General features: G+C 39.5%; 1 protein-coding gene across 1 annotated transcript in view; it reads right to left on the minus strand.

Annotated features, from left to right (window-relative positions):
- Nucleotides 1-9,866: 9,866 nt before the first annotated feature.
- Nucleotides 9,867-24,736, minus strand: part of PDSS2 (decaprenyl diphosphate synthase subunit 2) — a 71,357-nt gene continuing 56,487 nt past the window's right edge. The window contains exons 5-8 of the mRNA XM_035109292.3: nt 19,901-20,074; nt 18,650-18,781; nt 17,020-17,055; nt 9,867-10,895 (exon numbers count right to left, since the gene is read on the minus strand). Coding sequence (XP_034965183.2) covers nt 10,737-10,895; nt 17,020-17,055; nt 18,650-18,781; nt 19,901-20,074 — 501 coding nt within the window. The 3' untranslated portion in view covers nt 9,867-10,736. The remainder of the gene's footprint in view (nt 10,896-17,019; nt 17,056-18,649; nt 18,782-19,900; nt 20,075-24,736) is intronic.

Raw genomic sequence — 24,736 nt, forward strand, 5'->3', positions numbered from 1 at the left:
GTTTCCACACTAACGGCCACTCCACAAAAGGCAACGGTTAATAAAACGCCCACATTGCCCTCGTGAGGTTTGCCGGCGATACCGAAGGTGGAATTTCCGGGCTGCGAGAGGAGAGGCATCTGAATTAATTGTTCAATTTATTTGTCGTCTAATACAGGACCATTCTGGGCGACATATACAGTATAGATAATTAGCGTATATATTATATATGGCCCTCTAGTTGGTCATGGAACGAACCAGAGGAGCAGCGACCCTGGAATTAACAGGCCCAGCACCTGCTGCCGCCACTGCAAGATGTACACGTTGAACCCATACTTAACTGGACAACTTGCCAAAATAAAAACTCCATCGCAGTCGCCTTTGACTTTGAAAGAAGTTTCTCAAGAGTGATTGGAGAAATGCACATTGAAAGGGACAGAAAAGGTGAATTCTTTCTAGACTGCCTGGGGGCTGTCTCTGGGGTCTCAAATTTCAGCAGCACCCTGCCTCTCAACTTCTATTCTTCATCATAGTTGCAGCGCCCCCAAGGTCCACTGTGACCTAACCTGTCGCACTTCCCTACATCGCTTCTGGGGTTGTTCAAAATCACAAAATATAGTATATTGGCTAAAACGCAGACTGCTTAGGACTGAGGGGATGCCAGCATGCTTCATGAGCATTTTAACTAAGAGGAGATTCACTGAAATTAATGAAGTTAATTTAGTAATGTTCATTAATTTCAGGGGGTCTATTCCAAGTAACTTCGTTGAATATCACCCAAGGTTTCCTTTCGAAAATGGAAATATCCAAACTAAACAAACGAAACACAATTTATGACAAATTCTTCTTTGGCGATCACTTGTAGCTGTGTAAGATTGTCTTCCATAAACAGTTTTATAAAAATGAGTCCGTAAGTGACTTTGGAGGCCAATTCTGGATCCACAAGTCCTTCCACAGTGGGGACATTAGTTTCCGGGCAGGAGTTGATCATGGTGTGGATTTGCCAAGCGTGCCTTCCTCTTAGCATGTTTCTCCCTTGCGTCCTCTGTTCGAGTGTCTTCAAAACCCATGACACCTTTGGTAAAGGCTGTTCTCCAACTGGAGCGCTTGAAGGCAAGTGTTTCCCAGTTGTCAGTTTTTATATTACATTTTTAAAGATTTGCCTTGAGACAGTCTTTAAATCTCTTTTGTTGACCACCAGCATTACACTTTCCATTTTTAAGTTCAGAATAGAGTAGTTGCTGTGGAAGAAGATAATCAGGCACCCGCACAACATGACCAGTCCAACAAAGTTGATGTTGAAGAATCATTGTTTCAACACTGGTGATCTTTGCTTCTTCCAGTACACTGATATTAGTTCGCTTGTCTTCCCAAGTGATGTGTAAAATTTTTCAGAAACACCGTTGATACAAGCAGACAATAAGGGGTTGGGGTGGGGGAAAGAGAATTTGAGGGGCACATTCATAAAAACAGAAAAATGCCAACAAAATTATTAATGTATCTGTTTTCACAATAGAAGATGTAGGGCTGGTCCTTGTGCGTGAACTTTCTCAGGATAGGAATCGGGTGACTTAGATGGTTTCAGAAGCAACTGTGCTATAGGCACATTCACATTAGTTTGGACTAACATATGGAAGAAAAATCTGCTAACATCTCTCGTATGCATGATGGCTGAATAGTCAAATTGGCTGAATATGACCAGGCAAACTGGTTTGCATATGTTTGGAAAACACCAAACAGCAAGCACAATGTAAACTCAGGTATGTCTTGATCTGATTTTGCCTTAAAATACTAACATCCTAATTTGCAGAAATTAATTATTGGCAGAATTCCAGCTGCTGTTGCAGTTTCTCTCACCCCTGTGTAACAAACCACCGGCAGGAATGCTGCCTTCCACATGAGAGCTATTCAAGGTAAAGGAATCCCACCTGCCTTTGCACTGTTAATCAAATATGTAATTAAAGAGTTAAATGATTTGGGTCTTAGTTCTGCTGTCTTATTTGCTTACCTGAAATGCTTTACATTATGTTTAGCAAAAACACATTTTTAAAGTAAAGCAAAAGTTTGCAAACCAGACTCTGCTTCAAAAATGAGAAAACATTTGCCAATTTGAACTCCACCTCATTTCTTACTCTAGAGTGTTGGCCTCAGGCACTGTTCCCATTAGGGGACCCAAGCCCAGAAGGGACCCTGCAGGCCTCAGCTACCCATCCTGGAATGCAAGTATACCGTTCCTCTACCAATTCTGATTGGAAATGGAATAAAAAGCACTGCAATTTCAAATAGACTATGCATAGTAAGTTTTGCACACTTGTTCATATACAAAACAAAAACATTTGGGTGTGCTTTGAAGTGTTTTCAGTTTCCATTTTCATGCCTTTGATTCAGAAGTTACTATTTGATGCTTTTAAGAAACAGCTCCCACTTAATTGGGGGGGGGGTGTCTGCTTTTCTTCTAGTTGTAATTAAAATTCACGGAGGGAAATGCAAGATTTATGATCTGGAACAAGCAATGGTCCCAAGGACCTTTAGAAGTAGCAGTTTATTTAATTTGAAAGCCTGAGACTGGTACCAATGCAATCAAAAAAATGCAGTCTGCACAGATTTAATAAACTTATTGCAGTAAATACATGCAAAAACTACCCCATAAGATTAGTACTGTACTTATATTTCCATTTCCCCTTCATTTAATGTGGGATTGAGTAGCATATTATTGCTAGGCTTATAGCCTGGATATTGGTGCATAAATGTCAGAATGAGTGTGATTTGGTACTGTGACAACAGATCATCTTTCACATACCCCCATTTGCCTCTATCATAGGAGGCTAGTCATTAGGTTCAAGGTGGGGCAGAGCCCTACCAGTATTTTTTCTGCAGGCCAGAATCCAAAGCTGTAACCCAGCAATCCTACATCACCAACAGGCAGATTCCTAAATTTCCTGTAATTCAGGAGTCTATTCTGTTAAATCTTTTCTGCCAGCCAATCACTGCTGTGGCCAACAAGTTCTACCATTCACCTTTGCCTCCAGGAGTAAAAGAAGGGAAAAAAACCCCACTGGTTTATCAAATCCAAATACAACATCCTTTAAATCTCCCTTCACATACCAGGATATTCTTATTTGATCCAGCCCCCTTTATTCTAGTTCCTGCAGGTGTAGCCTGTTCAGAGATCCAGTTAGTCTGACCCTTATCCAGGACACCCCATTCTATTTCCTATTCCTTTTTAATTCCCTAAAGGTTGTTGGGTTTTGTTTTGTTTTAAAAAAAATGGTGCTTCTGCAAATCTTGGTATTTCTAGTTACAGGTAGGTAGCCGTGTTGGTCTGAGTCGAAGCAAAATAAAAAAGGTGCTACTGAAGGAATTTTTTTATCTTGGTATTTCTGTAAGCCTGCTGATACTGTATGTAGATGGTGTTGTTTTGGCTACTAAAGTATTCACAGATAGCTGAGTTCACAATTACTTCATATGACATGATTGTGTTTCTCATCATGTATTCATGCCAGATGTGCAGTGCAGGTTGGGCAGCTGATCTTACATAATCATATACTGGCTGACCCACCATTTCAGGCAGAGATGCTGAAACATCAGGCATAAACATTTAGGATTGGGATGCTAATGCAACAAGTTTAAACTGCATTCTGAAAGCGGTGAACACAGCCCATATATTTCTGTCATCTATGAATGAACTGTTTTATTAAGCTAAAACGTGGAGAGTAGATCTATCAAGACAAAACCACATTTCGGTAACATACTTTGTTTCAAGCACTTTGTTATGCTGCTGTTGATCATAATGATGCAAACAACAAAGTAATTTTACAAAATTATTGCTGCCGATTTACATATGAAATGCACACCTTCCACTGTTCATTGTTGAACTAGGTTATAAATAGTGGGTGTGGATGTGTGGAGAGAAAATGGTGTCTGATGAGCAAAAGCAATGAAGAGTTTTTCAAACAATTTTGAAGTTGGGAGATTTTTCACTGAAATCATAGTTCATTTTGCATTCATTTTGTAAAATGAGAGCTGTACAGAAACTCCCACAAGTAAAATTCTCTGTCTCTCAAAATAAAAAAACAATGGAATCCTGGAGCTAGGTGAAAAGTAGAGGTGATTCAGTTTATTGGGGTTTTCTTAATTGTAGTGCAAAGGAGTTTGTTCTGTCAGCACAAACATTTCTGCTTTCCTGAACAATCTCCCCTCTGCCCCCCAATGCTGTTCTGGGGGTTCCCCACACCCTCCAGAGCAGATTTGGGGAGTGCACTGGAGGAGAGGCAAAAAGTTCCAACTTGTGCTGGCTTCTGCTTGGTGGGTCAGAAGCCCCTACTGGGCCACAACGTGATTTAAGTGGTCACAACAGAAGCATTACAAACATACAAATAAATTGTTTTTAAAAAGAAGTGCTCCTCAGAGTCTTGTTTGTGCTAAAGGTGAGTCGCAGGTCTGAAAAGGTTGAAAACCACTGGTCTAACTTTGTGTTGCATGATAGATATATCTGTGTACTAAAATCCACACCACAAAATAAATTCCAAATAATTTAGATCAGAGGTAGGCAACTTGCTGTCATTTAATACAGGCAGCAAGGAGATAGAGCAGAGAGAGAGAGAGAGAGAGAGAGAACAACTTGTATATAAAAGGTAATTCAGTGAGCCCAATATTGCAAATTTAAGTTAAAAGAGAATCCTATGTTTAGAAAAGTTGAAGTCCATTAAGTAAACCAGTAGTTTTCAAGCTTTCTGCCCAGAGTGAATCTCTTCTTGTCTACTTGCTTTCCAAGAACTTGTCCTACATATTTGCTATGAAATCTTTGTGTATTGTATTAACATTATGTGGTCTCTTCTAGTGCACATGGACACACATTGACTAGTTGGCAGGTCTTGTGCTACTGCAGGAACTGTGGGCATGTTTTAGGGTGCATTCAGTGTTCTCCTCCAGTCATGCTTAGTAGTGCAGTAATCACTAAAAAGTGAGTGAAATTCAGAAAGGTGTGTCCACTGAGGAACCACTAATACATTTTCTAAGATACTGCATACCCTACAAAACTCCCTATAAAAGCGGTAAACACGTGACCTATAACATGGCCTTGTTTTGTTGTTGTTGTTGTTTTTAAAATAGGTAGTGGGTACCAAATGCAACTGACAAGCCAGGAGTAGCTTTGGGGGAGTAATGAGCTAGCATTGACAGCTCTCTTTGCCCAAGCTCAGTTGGGTGTACATAAATGAAAGTGATAGGCAAATGATAGGGAACTGTCAGGTGACTAGCAAATAAGCCAGGAGAGCACTGGTTTCTCTATATTAAGGATGTAAAGGATTATTTTAGCATCTTTGGGTCTGACTCACATTTTTCTATTCCATATTTTTGGTTAGGCAAATAACTTTCCTATCATCAAGTTAATACTGCACTGCAAAAACGTTTTCTTAACACCATTATATTTTTAATAATATTGTTGCCAAAAGGTTGTTAGGAAATAAAATATTCATTTGAAAAACAATAGAGCCTCTAAATTTACCTTCACTAACCTGATGTCCTCCCAATGTTTTGGGCTGCAACTCCCATCAGGCCCAGCCAGCACACTGCTGTAAGTTTAAAGCACCTGGAGAGCACCAGGTTGGTAAAGGCTGCCCTAAACTGTATTATGAAAAACTTTTTTTAAAAAAAGTTGGAAGGTTTCACAGAATATTTAATCAAAGGCCAATAATTCTATCATGCACACTTTAAATGATAATAATGTGTTTTTACCATTTGTCACTGAACTTTTATACCTTCTGATTTAAAAGAAAATATTACAAGTTTAAAACATGCATTCATTTTATTTTATGGATGAGAAGAATCAACTCTCTTCCATCACAGGCATTTTTTAAAGACACTGATTCAATCCATTATTAAATGAAGGATTCAGAGCATCATAGAAGTGTAAGAATCTCTTACACATGGGGGAGCCAAAGTACTCTTCTGACTAATGAAAAGGGGTTTCAGTGATTTTAGACAGTAGTTGAGCAAGATAATTTGAAGGAAAATGTACTATAAAACCTGGGTATGCTATGAGCAACACAAACTTTTCAAAAAACTGAAGGAGGTGGGTCTGATTCGGCTGGTTTGTAAAACTTGCTTCATTTAGATGTCAGGTATTTTTATGCTTCATTAACTGTGCTAGGTTTGACCACAAAGTCAACTACTATACAAACACACCTACAGAAAAAAAAATTGAATCGAGGAAAATGCTATGGACAATACGTGGAGATTTTCAGTAGAATAAAATGTCTGCAGATTTTTTTAAGTAATGAAAGCTTTTTGGACTACCTGTGCCATCTTTCTTTCTGCTGTAGAGGTACTGTACATTAATAATGTTGATATCCTTGAGGATCAGCAAAGAAACTTCATACATGTGATGTGTTACTATTGGAGTCATAAAGTCCTTGTGCCTATCTACTCTTCTCTGTGCAATAAGACACCAGGATCCTCTCCATTTATCAGTGGTAACAGAGGATGTGAAGTCTACAGTTCCCTATATAAGATAAGATGGTAGAAGTTATCTCTGTCTGTGAGGGAAACAAGCTCACACAGAAGTTGAAAACACTGACATATTACAAATGCTGGAATAAATAGTTTGAAGGTTTGTGGCAGTTGTTCTCACTCACCAACACATTCTTGGATTGGAGAAAGTCGCTTTGCAGTGGTTACCAGGGCTTTTCTTCAGCAGGAACTCACCGGAACTCAGTTCCGGTACTTTTCAGGTAGGTGTCATTGCCATTCTAAGAAAACAAGGGAGGCTTTCATGGTGAGCTGCAGCACCTCTGTTTCTAAAAAAATAGCACTTGTGGTAACCAAGAATGTATATTTTATTTACAAGCAGTAAAAAACTGCATGTTACCTCTGTAGCTCACAAAACATTCTGTGTTAATAAATCAGGTTTTCTCTATATCTCTACACATAAATTATAATTTATCTTAATATTACAGATTGAAAAGTACAGGCCAGGAGATTGAGTGGTTTGTGTAAAGTCACTCAGCAATCCTGACAGTACCACCTGAACCTCCTGATCATGTTTCTTGAAAGAGGCTATCTTGAGTTCTAGTGGTGAATGGGGGGGGGTTGTGATTTCTGTGCCTTTAATGTAACAGAAAAGCACTTCTAAAAATCCTATGATTACCTACCAAAGAACTAGAATATTTTTCTAATCACTTAATAGGACCAACTGCTAAAGGATCAAGCCTTTCACTTTTTACTGTCATACTTTATACTGAGAAATGTTAGGTTAAAAACATACTTAAAGGTACCAAGAATTACCGTACCAAGTCAGGTAGCTCCAAATTAAGAAATGCAATATATTTTGTACATATACACCTCTTGTCAAGGCCATTTCATAGTCTTCAGTTATTTAGAGTCACATATCATTTTGTGTCAGAAGTCAAAACAGCTTTGACTGGAACAGTTTGTAAAAATACATATCACATGCAATTTTACCATAGTGGCTTAAATGGCAATCCTAAACTTTAAAAAACAATAGTAACAAGCTATAGCAAAAAAACCCCAGTATATTTCAATGTATTGGTATTTGCAGTCTTGCATAGTTCAGGTGGCAATGTTTTTGTTCAATGCTTCAGTGAAATATCCTGCTAATGCACACACATGAACTTAATCCCTCATAAACTTCTGCATGACCCAACAGGTATATCTCCTGTAACTGCCTTATCATTTTGTAACTTGTTTAATAAGCCACTTGTTGATGTAAAAGGTTTGCTTGCTAGGATGAAGCATCCTTTGCCCATCTAGTAAATATATTGCTTAAGAGTGTGTTGTGGAATTTGGCTGCACCAGAATCAAGGGGAACAATTAATTAGGTACAATGAAATCATTAGTGGAAAATCATGCACCTCATCCACCATGAAGTTCTAAGACAACTGTGTTTACACAGAATTCACCATCAGATACAATTGTACTTGCATATGTGAGGTTTGGGGTCCAAATTCAGAGCAAACCTTTAGACTTCAGAAATATATTTGCTGATTGTTTTTAAAAGGTGTCATGCAAGCTAAAATGATGTCTAAAGACACTTGCCAGAAATGCTCAGGTAGATGCCACAATTCAGCCCTTATATAAGTAAGGCTGCACCACTGTAAGAGTGGTGGGGTGCTCTCCACAAGAAATGGTTCTGATCACTCCAAGCTATACATATTTTAGTCTTTATTTACATATGTACAAAAGCAGTAGACATCATACAGCCATCTGCACTGTCAGACTCAGATCCAGGAAGTAACTTTTGACGGCTTTTTCTCCAACATAAAAGCTTAGGAAGCCCTAACTCCGCCTCTGTGTTCTATGTTTCAACTCCCGCCTCTCCCTTGCTGACAGGACCTGCGTAGCTTCCCCCTCTGTTCCCGAGCTGGTGGAGCAGTGCTGGGGCTCCAGCTCAGCATCAGCGAGCCCCTTCACTCTGTGGCTGCTTCCTGCCACCCCTCCCCTTCTCCTTCTGCCATTTCCTGACCTTCTCCTCCCAGCTATTCCTGCCTAGCCTCCTCCCTCTCTCCCCTCAAGGTCTTGCTGGGCAGTGCCATGACAACCACTTAGTCCCAAGAGTTCTTGAGCTGTACCCTTTAGAAATAGTTTATTGCATATGTATTGGGTTACAGCTCATTTTTTCACTAATAAGATCATTAATACTGGTGATGTTAGTTGTCAAGAGCAGGACTCAGTAATTTTCTAGAGTTGTGTTGTAACTTGGCCTTTGAGGTTCCTCATCCCTAACCTAAGCAATAGTCTAGCATGATGCCAATGAGCATAGGTAAGCTTTAGGCTTAAGTGCTGCATCTCTGTTTTCCTTCTCTTCCTCCTCATGCGGTTGGAAGGAGACAAGTTTGTCATTTCGCCTGAACTGCCAAATGGTTAACATTAAGGGTGGAATTCAACATTGCTATTACAAACGTTCCATCTGTGCATGCATTTCAGCTTGCCAGAAGGAACAATTGCCTTCTTCCCATGTGTTGTTCTGGGGGTTCTCCTGACCTGCCCCCCAGCCAATTTTGGGTGTGGGTGGAAGAGGGGAGAATTTCCATTGTAGAAGCCGTTACGCAGGGGTTCCATTGACAGGGTTTGTTAGGTGAACCCCACCCTAAGTATGAGTTATTTGAAACAAGCCAGCTTGAAGCCCTGGTTCTCACATAGTTTCAACAACAACATTCTCTTTGAAATGGAAAATACATTTATAACCCTGGATGTCCTCTTTCTCCAGACTGAATGTTGTTCAAGAGTATATCAAGAACATAATGGCTTGAGAATTCAACTGGTTTGATCAACGTTTTCATCTAATTACAAAACTGAATTACAGTAAGCCAGCAATGTTTTTGTAATGCTAAAATTTAAGGTATCAAAATACATAAATCATGTTAAGTTTTTTTTAAGTCCTCTGAGAATCACATACTGGCCCATTATATAGAAGGTTTGTGACACTTCACTTTAGTGTGTGTGTGAAGAAGTTAACTGAAATAACTCCACTTAGTGTTTGAGAGAGAGCAATGTAATGAAATCTGTTTGCTGTGCTAGCTGTCTCCAGATTGGGCTGTAATTACACCACAGAAGGAAGAAAGGTAGCAGAGCCTCAATCTGGATCATTTATGTAAACTCAGCCTTCTTGTCAACGATGTTCTCAGATTGCAAGCATGCAAACCACAAAAATCATCTCCTATGAACAAAATAGAGACAGTGTCAGATTGCAGGCTTCTGATATACCTTGTATTCTCTCTGTAATTGGACTTTAACATCTGACACAGTAAGGTTAAAAAACTTCTCATGTAATATACATCTATTCAGGGAATGAAATCCTGTACAGAAGGGGGTAGGGGGAGGGAGAAGAACTCTCCTTTACTCCTTTATGGCATAGAATTGACACAGAGTTGTAGGAAGAAGCATTTATTTGGTGTGAATTAAAACAAAATGTTCAGTAAATCAAGGAAAATGTAGTACCTGTGTTTGCTGAAATAAGTGGCATATTATACAAAAGGCAAATATATAACCTCGGAAATTTAAAACCCCACCCACTGAACCAAATTGAAGACTATACAAACAGCACATTCAAAATTATTCTTTTCTGCAGAACCACATAAATATTACAAAGCTCTTACCATACCTGATGCGCGCTCTCAGCAACTCTTTCAAACACACAATGCATTAGGCAAAGGGTAATTTTATATGTAAATACATAACGAAACAGTGTGAGGAGACATAGCGGCATGTAGTCAGATAAAAGATTCCCTCCTTTCCCCTGCTAATTCATCGAGCTGCCCTTCATGTTGATAAATTGGTACATTAATTCTGGTTTTAAACAGCCCTCTCTGGCAGATTTAGAAAGCATTTCTCCCGACACCTGCAGCTTCAGGGCCCCCCTCTGTCTTCTCTAGTGCAGGAAAACCACAGGCCACCACACTGGCGCCATCCCTGGCTATGTCCAATCAATAAGGACTTATTTCCTGTCCATTTGCTGAGGTCACAGAAGCGAGTCTCATTAATTATTGCTACCAGTGCAGCCTCAAGTGTGCTTCTGGCATGACAAGTGAAAACTGTTTGACCTTTTTTCCCTAATTTTGTTTGTAGCAGTTCCGAAGGGTATATGTTAGTTTGGGAATGTGGTGAGTGGAACAGAAACACATTTTTTAAAGCTGCTGACACATTTAGATGCGGAGCAATGGCAGATCTTGACGCTCTCCACTATTATCTGTTCTGCTCATTACTGCAAACAAAAAGTGGCTCCTTTTCCCAATTGTAGATCATGAAAATCTTGTCACAGCATAAACAATGTTTTCTAAAGCAGATCTGGCCTCTGAGGGAGGGAAGCACTCCAGAGCCTCCAGCGCTCTGTTTCCATGGTAACGACATAGGTCAATAGCTGAAGTCACACCTTTGCCAGCCTTGATTGCATCTTGCAACTGTGAGAAAACACATGCACAATATCATCAGTTTTGACAGAAATAACTATATGCAGAATGCTAAGAAAACATTATGGATTCTGTATTTTCATGACCTGAGCTTCAAAGAACAGTGTCATTAAATGACTGACAAAAAATATGGAATCCATCATTCAATGAAACAACCCTAATCAATTTAATTGTTCTTTCATTTATTGATAATTCAAGATGCATCTTTCAAAGACTAATGTAAGTGCAGCAGAAGGCTCTCAACTAGTCATGTGTACAATTCTTCTCTAATGGGAAAAAGCCCAACAAATAAACTTGTATTTATAATAAATTCATTAATATGCATTCTAACTCAATTTCATCACAAATAAGTAGATTAATATGTGCATTTACTTTCATGTTGTGCAGACTACAGCACAGTGTATATTGTTCTGTTTAGAGATTGTAATTTTAATCTGGAGTATAATTTCAAAATATAATCCCCATGATGGTTGCAATCCACAACCTGTTTCCTTTGGAGTACCAAGAGGCAAACTGGCTGAAGAGTTCAGCCTATAGGGATGACCCACCAAAACCTGTTATTGTGCAATCTTCTTTCACAGGGGAGTCAGATGGGCTTCTAGCTGGTCTAATTTAGATCAATGGGCACTGTGTGCATTAGAAAACATTTGCTTTCAACAATCATCATTTCATCACTCTAGCATTGCATAACAGAAAAGGAAAAAACAACCTATTTCTGGATTTGTTTACAAGTATGACAAAGCCAAAAGTTAGATACGTTTTAATCCCACTGATTCAACTGGAAAGTGTTAAGAATGTGCTTGCCTTTCTTGTTGAAATAACTGAATATAAAATGCTTAATTTCATCTGAATCATGCCCTGTATGAACCCTCTGCCTCATTAATGGAGAAATGCACCATCATCTTGCACTGATGTGATAGGTTGCTTCCCTAACCTGTCAAGATACAATGGAGGGGATATTTATTTATTACGTTTTATATCATGTCTTTCTCCAAAGAGCTCATAGTGGCATACATGGTTCCACTCCCCTATTTTATTCTCACAGCAGTTAAATGAGTCAGGCTGAAAGACAATAATGGCCCAAGGTCGGTCAGTGAACTTCATGGCTTAGTAGGTATTCAAGCCTGCATCTCCCACCCAGTCCTAACTCAGTAGTCTAAAATACACTGGTGTACTGCTGTGCATCAGGAATTATCAGAGTATCAAGTAACACAGGCATAGGCAAACTCTGGCCCTCCAGATGTTTGGGACTACAATTCCCATCATCCCTGACCACTGGTCCTGTTAGCTAGGGATGATGGGAATTGTAGTCCCAAACATCTGGAGGACCGGAGTTTGCCTATGCCTAAAGTAACATATTTATGCCCTATGTACTAGGTATTAAATGTACAGAATATGTGCAAATGGAGAATGCATCACACCTCTGTTAGTGAGGCCATGTGTCCCTTAACTACTGGAGCTTTTGCAAAACAGGCAATGCTTCTAAGTTTGTTTACACACCAGTTACCCTGAAGTGACTACTGGGACAGGTTAGAAGAAGATTACTCAATTATCCTGCCAGGGCTCTCTGCTACTTAACTCCTCCAACTTTAAATGCACCCCATGGGAAATGCCAAATTTTGCGCATAATGCTAAGCCAAACAATGACTTACAATGTACAAGTAGAAGTGTGGGTTTCCTAAGCAAAGATTTTGGCTGTTGTGCTCTTCCCCTAGTCCTGCTACGGCTGTGCTGCTTGGAAAGTAAGCCATGGTTTGGTTCAGTGTTATGTCTGAAGCCAGGCGTGTGCTTTTTCTCCCCCAGACAAAGCATGAGCAATAAAGCAAAGAAGAAACATTGGCTATAGCTTGTGCTTTGCCTGCAGCAAGATAAATATCACAAGACCTAGTTCAGACATAACTTTAAGTCAAACCATGGTTTAGTCTTGGGTAGCACAGCAACAGAAGGACCAGGGAGCAGCTGTAATCTTCATTGTGAGAATCCACATGTTTGCTTGTTCATGCTTAGTCATGGTTTGGCTTAGCAATACGTGTGAACTGGGTCTATGAAACTATAACTGATAATATGATCCTTACATATGGAAGCTCTTAGAAACATTAAACTCACATTCCTGTTGAAGCGTATATATAAAATTAAAAGGCAGGAAAGAAAAGGTTCCTGCAATATCTGAAGAAGTGTGCATCTGAAGAAGTGTGAAGAAGGTATCTGAAGAAGTGTGCATGCACACACGCAAAAGCTCATACCAATGACAAACTTAGTTGGTCTCTAAGGTGCTGCTGATTTAATTTTAAGGTCTCTAAGGTGCTGCTGTATAATTTTGCAATATTTAAGTAATATACTTTAGTAAAAAAATTACTCTAAATGACATGAAAGTTACTTGAGAACTAGAAGATAGCTGCAAGATCCATCTATTTTATGTAGGCAATTACACTTATATATAATGAATGGTTGTTCTTATCTAAACATGTAACTTAAGTGAATTAATTATGTATATTTGAGGATGAACTCGATTCTTAGCAAGCCATGGTACTTTAGTGCTCATGTCCCCATTCATAAAAAAATTATTTCCCACATTACTTAGCAGTATACTTCAGGGGAAAATAGGTTTTTATGATATGCATGTACAGTGCAACATTAACTCTTTTAGAGCCAACCACACTATACAGGATGAGTGGAACAAAGTAAGTGGAGCAAGGTAAGAACAGAAACTTAATACTGTAAATGTGTTTTTTTTTTTGCACATTTCTGATATTAGCAGGTGCTCAAATTTTGCAGCAAGCTGATGATGTTTTGCTGAAGGTAAAAGGACATGAATTATTCCCTCAAATGCTGGACAGGTTAGAGAGATTGCTTTTAAATAGGTGGTAGGCAATCATCACAGATGAATCCTTTAGAAATCAAATTCAGAAGGGAAGCTAAGGGCCAGCTACAGATCTTGTAACTCAATGTTCCTTAGAAACTTGAGATATTCTGTTCCGTAATGGCTCTCTCTAAATGTCCTTGAACTGAGATATGTTGTACTTTTATCTATTTATTTATATCCTGCCTCATTTTTAAATAACCCAAGATTGCTGACATAAGGCAGTGGAATACAAGAAAAAACTAAAATCAACTAGACCAACATAGCAGCATAAAAGTATAATAACAGCTGTCCACTAAGTCATGTCTAAAATCAAACTCAAGATGCTTGCCTAAAGAGGAAAGTGAGAAAATGGTTTGCCAGAGAGAGCAAAGAGGTGCTCCATATACTGCTTGCATTGACCTCACCCACCACAAGCTCATGTTGCCCACTACTGTTAGCCGCACACAGATTACCCACAAGGAAATGCAACCCTCACAGAAAAAGAGATTCCTCACTCCTGCTCTGAGGCCCAATTCCTCATTTCAAGTAGCCTTTCTGCAACTCTGCATGGTCAATAACTATTCTGGGGGTGCTGCATAGAAGATCTTTTCCATTTCTTAATGTCATTTTTTTCAAACTTGTAAGGTGGGGGCAGTGACTCTTAAGTGTTTAAAAGGTTTTGAAGAGAATTTCAGAGCCCTGCTGAGGAAGGCCTTCTGATTATCTTTAGGTTCCACCACAGAGGATACTTCAAGCAGGGGCTCCTGTAGTATTTACCCAAATTGTGAAAAGGACAGCAAAGATGAACAGCTAGCTCTCCTTGCTTTGCAAATCTATTCCTCCCCACCCCACCACAACTTTCACTCATCATCACTATTTCATTTAGCGCTCCAAAGCATTTTCCCATTACCATACCTGAATCACCAGGGCAAATATATTCCAACCTTGGCACCTATGAAACTCAGCAAAGCAAGCCCCATACAGGAACAATCTATCAAATGCACTCACTGCATTCCAGCCATCCACAGCACCAGCGTCCCATCCCACCACTTCACACTCCATACATAAAACCCCACAGTCCAAGCATCCCAGTCAGTCTCCCTGCTCCTACTGGGAATTCCCTGTCTCACTCACAACCTGCTTTTCACTTTCTATACATAAAACTGGCTGTCCTTTTCTTACAAGGCATCCTATATTTACCTTCATAACTTGCTAAAAAGAGAAAAGAAGAAAACTTAAATTGATCTGTGGTCAAGGAACTAACTAATGCATTAAGTGTTTGCCATGTTATGTACTGGGTTTTCTAAATTTGTTTTCTCCTGTGAGGAACCGTCTACCTCGCTAAGTGCTGATATTTAGACTACCAAAATGTTACCTTGAGATAGAGCCAATAAATTTTGTAGCCAAGAGGTTTACTTCCCCTCACTACTGTTGGAATGTTTCATAATTAGTTGCTATAGATCAGATTGGTGTTTGCGGCTCTACACATTCAACTTTCCTCTTTTTAAATGGCAGCTGGACAGTCATTAATTTTATTTTTATTTTTTGGATATACTATGATGCAGTTCTTCATGGCAACACATAGAACTGCACTGATATTCAAACCTGATGAGTCTTCAAGCAAACTAACTTTTGTATTATAATGCAAAGTTTATAACTTCCTGAGCAAATTATACCCACTATCTTCACATTGCTCACAAGATGCAAAACTAGAATATTTAAATGCTAAAGAAGGAAGTTTAAGACTAGTTTTTTTGTTAAAAATATATGACTGCCAATCAGAAAAGTATATTAATCTCTTCATATAAAACTCTCACAGCAATACATTTATTTTTCAAAAACATTGTTCCATATACAGAGGGTTATACTGATGTACATCATGCTGTGATACCCAAAAGGCCTTTCAGGAGGATGCTTAGATAAGCCATCTGCTACATTGGCTGCACCTATTATAGTGTTTATCATCTGGCAGCTCAGATGCAGATAACTATAATAAGGAATATAAAGATCTGACTCCTCAACAGAATAGTTTTGGAATAGGCTTTTTAGATATCAAAAAGGCTATTGATGTTTGTTATTATCAAAATATCTGCCTTCAGTAGTCACCTGCACAAATGCTTTCCTGATTTGCATTATGCAAGGAACTCGTTTTTAGCTTTACAATAAATTATAGCATCATGTATGAGATTAGCGGCATGTAACCAGTCAAGACACACAAAACTAGGTTGCAGTGCTCTGTGAAGAATAATCTTGCTTTGCCTTTTCCAAGCAAGTCAAAACAGAGAGATTGATTGTTATTCTAGTGCCCAAACAATGCCTTGCCAATACAAAATAGACATTTGCGACATACACCCTAGGCATACAGTGGTGATTTTTGTTGTTGCTAGGAGGCTTTTTTTGAGTGGGAGGGCTACATTGTGGTGTGAGGAATGTGCTAACTACAGTGCTAAATTTTAAATGAGGGAAGGAGAGATATATGAGAGAGTCTGAGAGATCTGGACTCTAGTTAGGACTTTTAGCAAATGTAACACAAGCATGCACACAAGAATTATTAGCCATTTCCTTAAATATGACTATATGCAGCTGTGCTGTCCCTTCTGATGTCATATCAGGAGAAAGTATCAACAGGAGCTGCTGCGGTGGACATTCTCTTCTTCAAAGGAGGAATTTCTAGCACTGATCCAAATTCTCATGCATCTAACCCCAATGGTCCTCTTCTGATGCTTCTTTAGTCACTGAGTACTGAGGGAAAGGACTTTCCCCCTCTCTGGAACAAGCCATCTATAATCATCATACTGGATCAATAATTTGTCTGCATGTGATAGCCATACTCCAGAATACAGGACTGGAATATTAACAGACTGATCAACTACTTGTGAGCAAATGACTTCTAACTGTAGTAGCTGAAATGGGTATTTTGAAATAATGGAATACTGGGGCGGGGGGCAGGTAGTATTTTAGAATACAATGACTTATTGGCAACACTAGCATCATATTTTGTATGCATGTATATACCAGCATTTATTGTATCTTAATTGCAGTGGGCTACTATGCAAGACCATTTTTTGGGGCTGAAAAGCAGGATGAAAATAATTAACAAATAAAATAAAGGAAATGATGAGATCTACTCCATCATGCATAAGATGTTACCAGGCCAACTAAACACTGCATACACATGCACAGACTTGACTAAAGCTATTTTATCAAGAGAGAGAGAGAGAGATAGGGATGGAACTTCTAAAAACAAGGCATGGTTTTTAAGCATTTTCTTACCTTTGTATAGTCTATTAGGTTTCCTTTAACTTGAGCCTGAAACAACACAATGATAAAAGTTAAAATCTGTTTCATTGTCTAAGGCAGGCATCCCCAAACTTCGGAACTCCAGATCTTTTGGACTACAATTCCCATCATCCCTGACCACTGGTCCTCTTAGCTAGGGATCATGGGAGTTGTAGGCCAGAACATCTGGAGGGCCGCAGTTTGGGGATGCCTGGTCTAAGGTATTATAATTCTGAGACCGCAGGCTTCAAAATTTGTCTGATTGTCTATGAGATTATAATTCTGAGACTGCAGATTTCAAACTAAACAATGGAAAACAAACATATTTCATCTAAAATAAGACACACAGATGGGCTATCAAAGGCAGTTGCAGAGAGCACACCCAGTGCACCAGTGAACTGGTTCAATCAACTGTTATTCTAGTTCAGCTTTTCTCAACCAGGTACTCTTCAGTTTTTTTAGACCATTTTGGCCATTGGATATGCTTGCTGTGCTGAGGGAACTTACAGTCCACAACGTCTGGAGGGCACCAGGCTGGGGGTGCCTGTACTGAGTGAACTGTTTCCTGTGCCTGTGAGAAAAGGGCTTCTCTGTGATGACTGCGTGGAAATATTATAAGGAACTAAGTCTGCAGTCATAACCCTGCTAAGTTGGGAGTAAGCTGCACTGAATTCAATAAAGCATATACTGACCAAAGAATGTATTCATTAGAATAGATATGGATTTGTATCGAGATAGCAGCTTGAGAAGGGATAACAATCACAACATCAGAGAGCATATCAAAGCTAGTAGGCCTAAAATTAGTCCATCCAGCTGTGTTTTGAGTTGTAATCATATATGCATGAGCAGTTCCTTCCCTCTGCCTTCTCTTTGCTCTGTGCTTAGAAGTAATTAGTTGTTAAAAAACTAAAACTGTTATTTGTTTTAGTGACAGATAATGTTTGCATATTTTAATAAAATCCCTACAGAATACAAAGCAGAGCAGTGTCAGGCTCAGCGGTGTCTAATATTATGAATTTTGATAAGCTTGTTACCATGAGTGTCATAGTATTTTTTATTCTAATCTTCATTTATTGGTACCAACACTTTATTTTTATTGAATTTAAGTTGTAAATACACAGAAGCAGAATAATATTTTCATTTTATGCATGTTGGTTTGGTACCCATATGTTGGGTGAATACACACACACATATGCCACATTCACTTGTAGCACTGAATGGCAAAATCCGATGATGTACCTACTAAAAACACAGTTTAGTGTGACAGGAACAAGAAAAATGTATGTGTTCTCCACCTCTCCTAGGCATGGCTGTGTAAAAGTTTGAAAGCTTTTGCTTCCCACTGTGCTTAACAATGATTTGACATTTTGTCTGAACTAACAAACTATGATATGACTATGGGTTGGGACTCTTTCCAAACAAACCATAGTTTAATGCTAACAAGTTTGTTAGTCTGGGCAAAGCAACAACTTGTGGTTAAACACAACCACAAGCTAAAGCTTTTGAACTTCTTGTGGCTCCAGCAGAAAAGAGGGATTCACATGAGCTAGAGACTCATTCCTCTTGTGCTAAGCAAATGATGACTAAATAAGACTGATATATATGAACAGTGCTATTTGCCTACCTCTTCAATCTGCTTAATCCAGGCTTCTCTTCCAATGAGATCTTGATGCAAGACTACAGGAGCAGAATTTAAACTGAAGGCCACAGAATCCTTAGAACTTTCATTCAAAAATGGCTGAATGTCAACATTTAGCTGTAAGAAGGAGGATCAAAATAGTTTGTAAAATAAAAGTAGTTCTTCATAGCTAATCCTTTCATCAGTGACTGACATCCCATGTGTATGCAGAGTCTTATATATATTTTGCATGCTTGGCCATACAAAAATCCTTCAACCAGCACACACTATTAAGGATTTATCAGGCTATTCCTGCCCCGCTGGTTCAAATCCAATTAATATTACCAGAGTCTCCAACTACAGTACAGTTTTTTTAAGCATATTGGAAGATTCTGTGTGTTTGCATGTGCATACAAATGTCCTGTCCTGTGGGACCTCTGTCAGAGTGCGCCAAACCACCACAAGTATGAAATTCAGTACTTTACTTTCTGAATAGGAACTAACAGAAATTATTTGATAATAAGGGAGAAAGAAGTACAGATACTTGCAGATACCAGAGTTAGGGGTTTAAGACTGCTCCCTGACTCTGGTAACCCAACCATTAAGAATCTGAAATGACCCACTACTGGTGCAAAACTCGGGCATGCTTAAATCCCAGTGAAATCAACAGAACTTGCATTCAATAGCAGAATTAGCGCTTCAGGTTCCTTCAGTGTGCACCATTAAAATCAGTTCAGCTGGCTGACACACACAAGAAATAGGGATTTCTGTGTGATGGCCCCAGAACTGTGGAACTTCCCTGCTGACTTGTGCCTTGCCCCACCTGTATAGGTGCTTGGGCAAGTGTGGAATACTTCCTCTTCAGTGCTACCTTTAACTGAGACTGTAATTAGTTTGGGTGTTATGCAACAATTTCTTAATTATTCTGAGCCCCCTCTTCTCCCTGCATGCTGTTCTTCTTGCCACCCCTCTCCCAAGCCAATTTCAGAAGGTAGAGCATGCAGGCGCAGAATTGGGGGGAAGCCCTATTGTGGATGTGGATGTCCACTGATGGGGCTGGTTAAGTGAGTAGCTTTTATGCCTACAATTTACGTGTTTTTATATATATATGTAAATGTATAAATAATATATATATATGACAGCAGCAACCAAAACCTGCACCTGTTGATTACAAAGCTACAACAGAAAGAAAAGATACATATGGTTCTTGTTCATTATATCAGCTTTTCAGCTACTGCAGTAAAAGGGAGGGCATACCTTATGACTCATAGACATGTGCTCTCCATACTTATATGCCATATTCTGGATCCTTGCATCATGTTTTGCCAATTCCATTGCAGCTTGGCAGCTTTTTGCCAGCAAGGCACTATGGGCTAGGAAAACTTGCTCCTTCCACGTTGATATCCCAATGTCATCTGTGAGACCATTTCCCTAGAAATGCAAAAAAAAGTAAGTAGAATATGCTCCAAATCGAGGTATTATTAAACACAACAGTGAAACCACCTACTCTACATGAGACCTTCATATGGAGGTGAAGCAGTACATTCTGCAGTCATTTTCCATCTTAACAAGTTGATGGAAATTATAGAAACCAAAAGGTTTGAACAAATTTTAGCTTCTATATTATCTATGCACATGCTATTGGTGCCCATTATTAACTGAATATCTTTTCTTTCACAAATGATTCCATTTAACCCACAAACCAAATGAGATTTCTTTATATATTTGTATATTTGAATTATAAAGTCATCATATTTTAACCACTAGCAACTAATTACCAACCTGCTAATCTAATTTTATGTAATGAGATTTAACGTTTTACCCAACAGCAACATAAAAATTAAAAGCAAAAGATTTGCAAAAGTGACTCTGGAACTATGACTGTGAAAAAGCAGCTGGGGGGGGGAGGGAGTTAGAGCAGAAGTGGTGAGCGGAGGAAGGATTAAGCACCTCTCTTCTCAGTGACTGTTTCTCCTCTTGCAATCCTTTGTTTTCCAGAGGAGAAGCAATTGCTGGAGCTTCAAGACACAGAAATTAGGCTGCCTTACTTTCATTGGCCCACCAGCTTCTTTAAAAAGCAAGTCTCTAGCCCTGCTAGAAAGAAAGTTATGGGGCAAAATGTGCAGATACATTCAAAGCAATTGCTGTGTAATGAGAGTAGTGTTGCTGCCTTGTCTATTTTCCAGGTACTAAGGAATGCTCCTGTTGTCATTAGACAGCAGCAGTACTAGTGTATGCATGTCTTTCGGGGGGGGGGGTGCACATGGGAGAAAGAGATCTCCATAATCAGGACCAGCAGACCAAAGCTGTCTTCCCAGCATAGCATAAGCATAAATTAGTCAGGAGTGGTTTTCTTTCTAATTTTGCATTATGCCACGCTCCCCACGGCAGCCACCCACATCCATTTTGTGACTTGCTAACCCAGAATTCTCCTTTTTTGTGGGGAGAGGAACTATACATAAGATAGCACCATTGTCCTTTCGTGACTTGTCTTCCTTGTCTCTTAGCCACCTTGAAGAGGATAAGGAATTTAAGGCTGTAACATGGATAAATGGCTACAAGATTACTAAAACCTAGGATGCATTTTGTCATTGCCTTGAGGTTGAACCAGAAGGTAGATTTAAAAAATCCAAACAAAAAAAGAGATTGTAGAAAAAGACCTATGTCATCTAAACAATCCTGTTCCTGTCAATTTCTTCAATTAAATTACTTAGAAACAAGTAAGAACTAAATCTGCATGACACCATAATTTTCTAGCAAGGTATTATCTGTCATGAAATTGGTAACAAATGAAATAAAATCCCTCCATTCAGCTCTAATCTTCCTCCCTTGTGGCTATTGCCAAGGAGTGCTGGGTTGCAAGGGAGGAGATAATATGAGACTGATGGGAAAAGTAGTACAATTCTGCAAAGCCAACTTACTGAACATTGTATCAAAATTCATTGCTTTCAAATACACCATTAACTTGCATGAAGGAGGGGGGGGAGAGGGGGGAAGAGAAGAAGGCAAGAGAAACCACATATTTATAGCTATATATGTGATGACAAAATCAAGATGAAAACTTCAGCTATGCCTCATCTGACAGTTGTGTTTACTGAAACATTTGTTTTTGCAAATTTCCTGGATTTCCAGAATGACAAGCAGAGATAAGAAAAGGCACCCAAACAACAAGTCCAATTATTTGGCCACTGTCATTCTATTCAAAATAAGCTCCAAAGATGAAATGTTGAAGAACTGGTGACTGCATTTGGGACCAAACTTCCTCAGATTAATAAAAAAAAAGCTAAAAGCATGATGGACAATTAACATGATAGCCAGCTCAGAAATGTGATTTAGTATTATTCCACTTAAATTCCACTAAATCCCAGCCCTCATTAATGCAGAGATAAGAAGCAATAAATTAGTTTTTAAAAAATCTACAAAGGAATTTGACAGGGATGGGTTGAAGGGAGCTCACTGGTTCTCAAGTGAGGTACACATTTATTTTCAATTTCTACATTTATATCTACGATATGACTTATTTGGGCAACCTAAGCAAGGTCAGCAGACTCAATATGAACAATCCGCAGTTTTATTGAAAGACTGTGGTTTCCAAAATACAAAGAACAATGGGTGCAAATCTACCAAGCACAGCTTTGTTCAGAACAAATCATTTCAATGGGGCTCCTGCCTAAGCAGCCCCTCTCTCTAGTGGAATGTATATTTTCACATGATGCCACAATTGGTCTAAAGAAATTGGTTTCAAGATGTTGGTACCCTCCGTCCTAAACACCTGCACCACCAGTGCATCTGTCTGGAATGCCAGCACAAGGGCAATACTGGTACAGCAGTTGGGACACTCTATCCTGAGCATCCTTTGCTAACAAAGGCAGTTTTAAGATTGTGCCACAAGTTTATATGACTTGATTTTTCAGATGATAAGTAGCAATGATAATACACAACACAAATCATTCTTTTTTACATAAAATACCTAAAATGTTAATGTTTCGCTGTGTTTCATCTTAATTCTTTTGGTGAGGCTTGTGAAATTAAAAAATAGCAACAGATTTGGGAACCGCAGTTATAACAACGTCTGTATGCTTGAGTTTTAAAAATAGCCTACTGGAGTAAAAGGCTATTCATCCAAAATGCAATTGCTGGGTATGGAACACTCACACACCCCAGCCTGGGGAGGCAATGAAAAGGTTCTGTCAACAGAGACCTGTGCATGTGCACACATACAAGAGCTAGAAGCCACTTTCTCTCAGTGAAATCTTACACCAGTGTTTGTTGCAAGAGAGATTTAGACAGGTGGGGCAAACAACTTGAGAGAAGATGCTGATCTATGCGATCAGCACCCTTCCTCTTCGCAAAGTGATAGCTGGTTGTAAAAGACCAATGTGATTAGGCAGTCTGAATGATTGCTTAATCCATGCATGTACACACCCAGCTGTGGGACCACACATGAGGAAGCGGCGTGAGTGGAATAATTTATAATGGATGGTGCTGGTTTCCTGCGCTGGCCTATGCAAAACCTACTCATAATCTGCAGAGACCTCTTACAGAGTACTATATGGATCCTAAGCACATTATTTAGAAATGAATTCCATTGGAACTTCTTTCTACAAAATGCTTTTAGAAATGGAGAGCATGACTGACTTTCCCCAGAATCCACGTTAAGTATATTGCAGCTTAGAAAATATTATTGCTTCTCTAAATGACATCCCATATGAGCCTCAAACAGGGATGTATAGGATATTCGAAAGCATCCAACTGGGATGGGAAGAAAAAAGCTGCCCTTTGAAAGCAATGCCTACACACAGGACTTTTCCCTTTTATAAAATGCTTTCTCTCTCTCTCTTTCTCTTTCTCTCTCTCACACACACAAACACACACACACACACTTGAGCCACAGGAGCATGGGGTCTGTTGAAAAATGTTTGCAAGCAGCAAAAGTGTTTCCACACCTCTCTGCACCTGCTTTGAAGACGCAGCAATTGGAACTTCAATGTGTGATGTCAGTTGATTGACAGGTGGATGGCCTCACCCACTTGTCAAATTTGCCAGGAACAGGAGAGATAAGCATCTGGCCCAATGGCCAGATAAGGTGTCCCTCCCCTTGTTTAGGACCTGGGAGCAGGGAAGGGTGGAGTGGCTCCTCCTGCCTCTATTTCTCAATTTCTATTTAAAACCTTTACTTAGTTTTGTGATGTGTTACTGCTGCTAAGCCTACTTAAAATGAATCTAGGTATGCTGCTACCGTGTTTCCCCCTTTTTAAGGCGTAGTCATAAAATAAGCCATAGCAGCATTTCTAAGCATTTGAGAAATATAAACCGTACCCCGAAAATAAGCCATAGTGATAGGCGCTGTGTGGAAGAGAGCACTGAGCTCCCCGAGTCAGCAGCAGCAACGCCGGCCGCAGCAGTGTTTGCTGAGTCCTTTCTTGCTTTTGGGACTTGGTTACTGTGCTGGCTTGGGATGGTGTGTGTGCAATTGCTGTTGCTGCTTCGTGTTTTTCAGCTGGATTCTCTGGGTTCTAAGCACTTTCCCCCGTTTGTTTGCGAAGCAGCACTCGGCTGCAGCCCCTGCCTCTCCCGGCGGCTGCAGGAGGCTGCAGTTGATCGCTATCTCCTTTTCCATTTCTTTTGTCTTTGAGCACCCGGCCCCGCCCCCTCTCCCCTTCGTGGAATGAAGAACGGAGTTTTAGCAGCATTTCCTCATTATAAAAAAAAGGTCAGGAACTTTTACTTTAACCTCAAAAATGGGATATTTCCTCTCTCTAAAAACAACTCTGACCTGAACACCAATAAAACGGGGGTAGATCACCTCCAGTTTATAAATCCGCAAGTAGATCGCAGTCTCCTGGAAGTTGGGCTCTATACTTTGGCTGATTGCAAGCCTTTGCATCTTTAAAAAACAAAAACCATGCGCTTCTCAGTCTTAATTTTCCTTTAATTCATCCCCCTATACCCTCCTCCAACCATTGCCTCCTTCCATTCCTTACCCCCCTCCCTCTCTCCCCACTTCCCTCACTCCTGTGCGATCTCATTGCTTTTTCTGTTGTGTTGTCTATTTTATATTTAATATTATTACCCTTTATGATGTTATTTTTT

This window comes from Zootoca vivipara, chromosome 3 (genome assembly GCF_965207765.1).
Source record: "Zootoca vivipara chromosome 3, rZooViv2.hap1.1, whole genome shotgun sequence".
Lineage (NCBI taxonomy): Eukaryota > Metazoa > Chordata > Lepidosauria > Squamata > Lacertidae > Zootoca > Zootoca vivipara.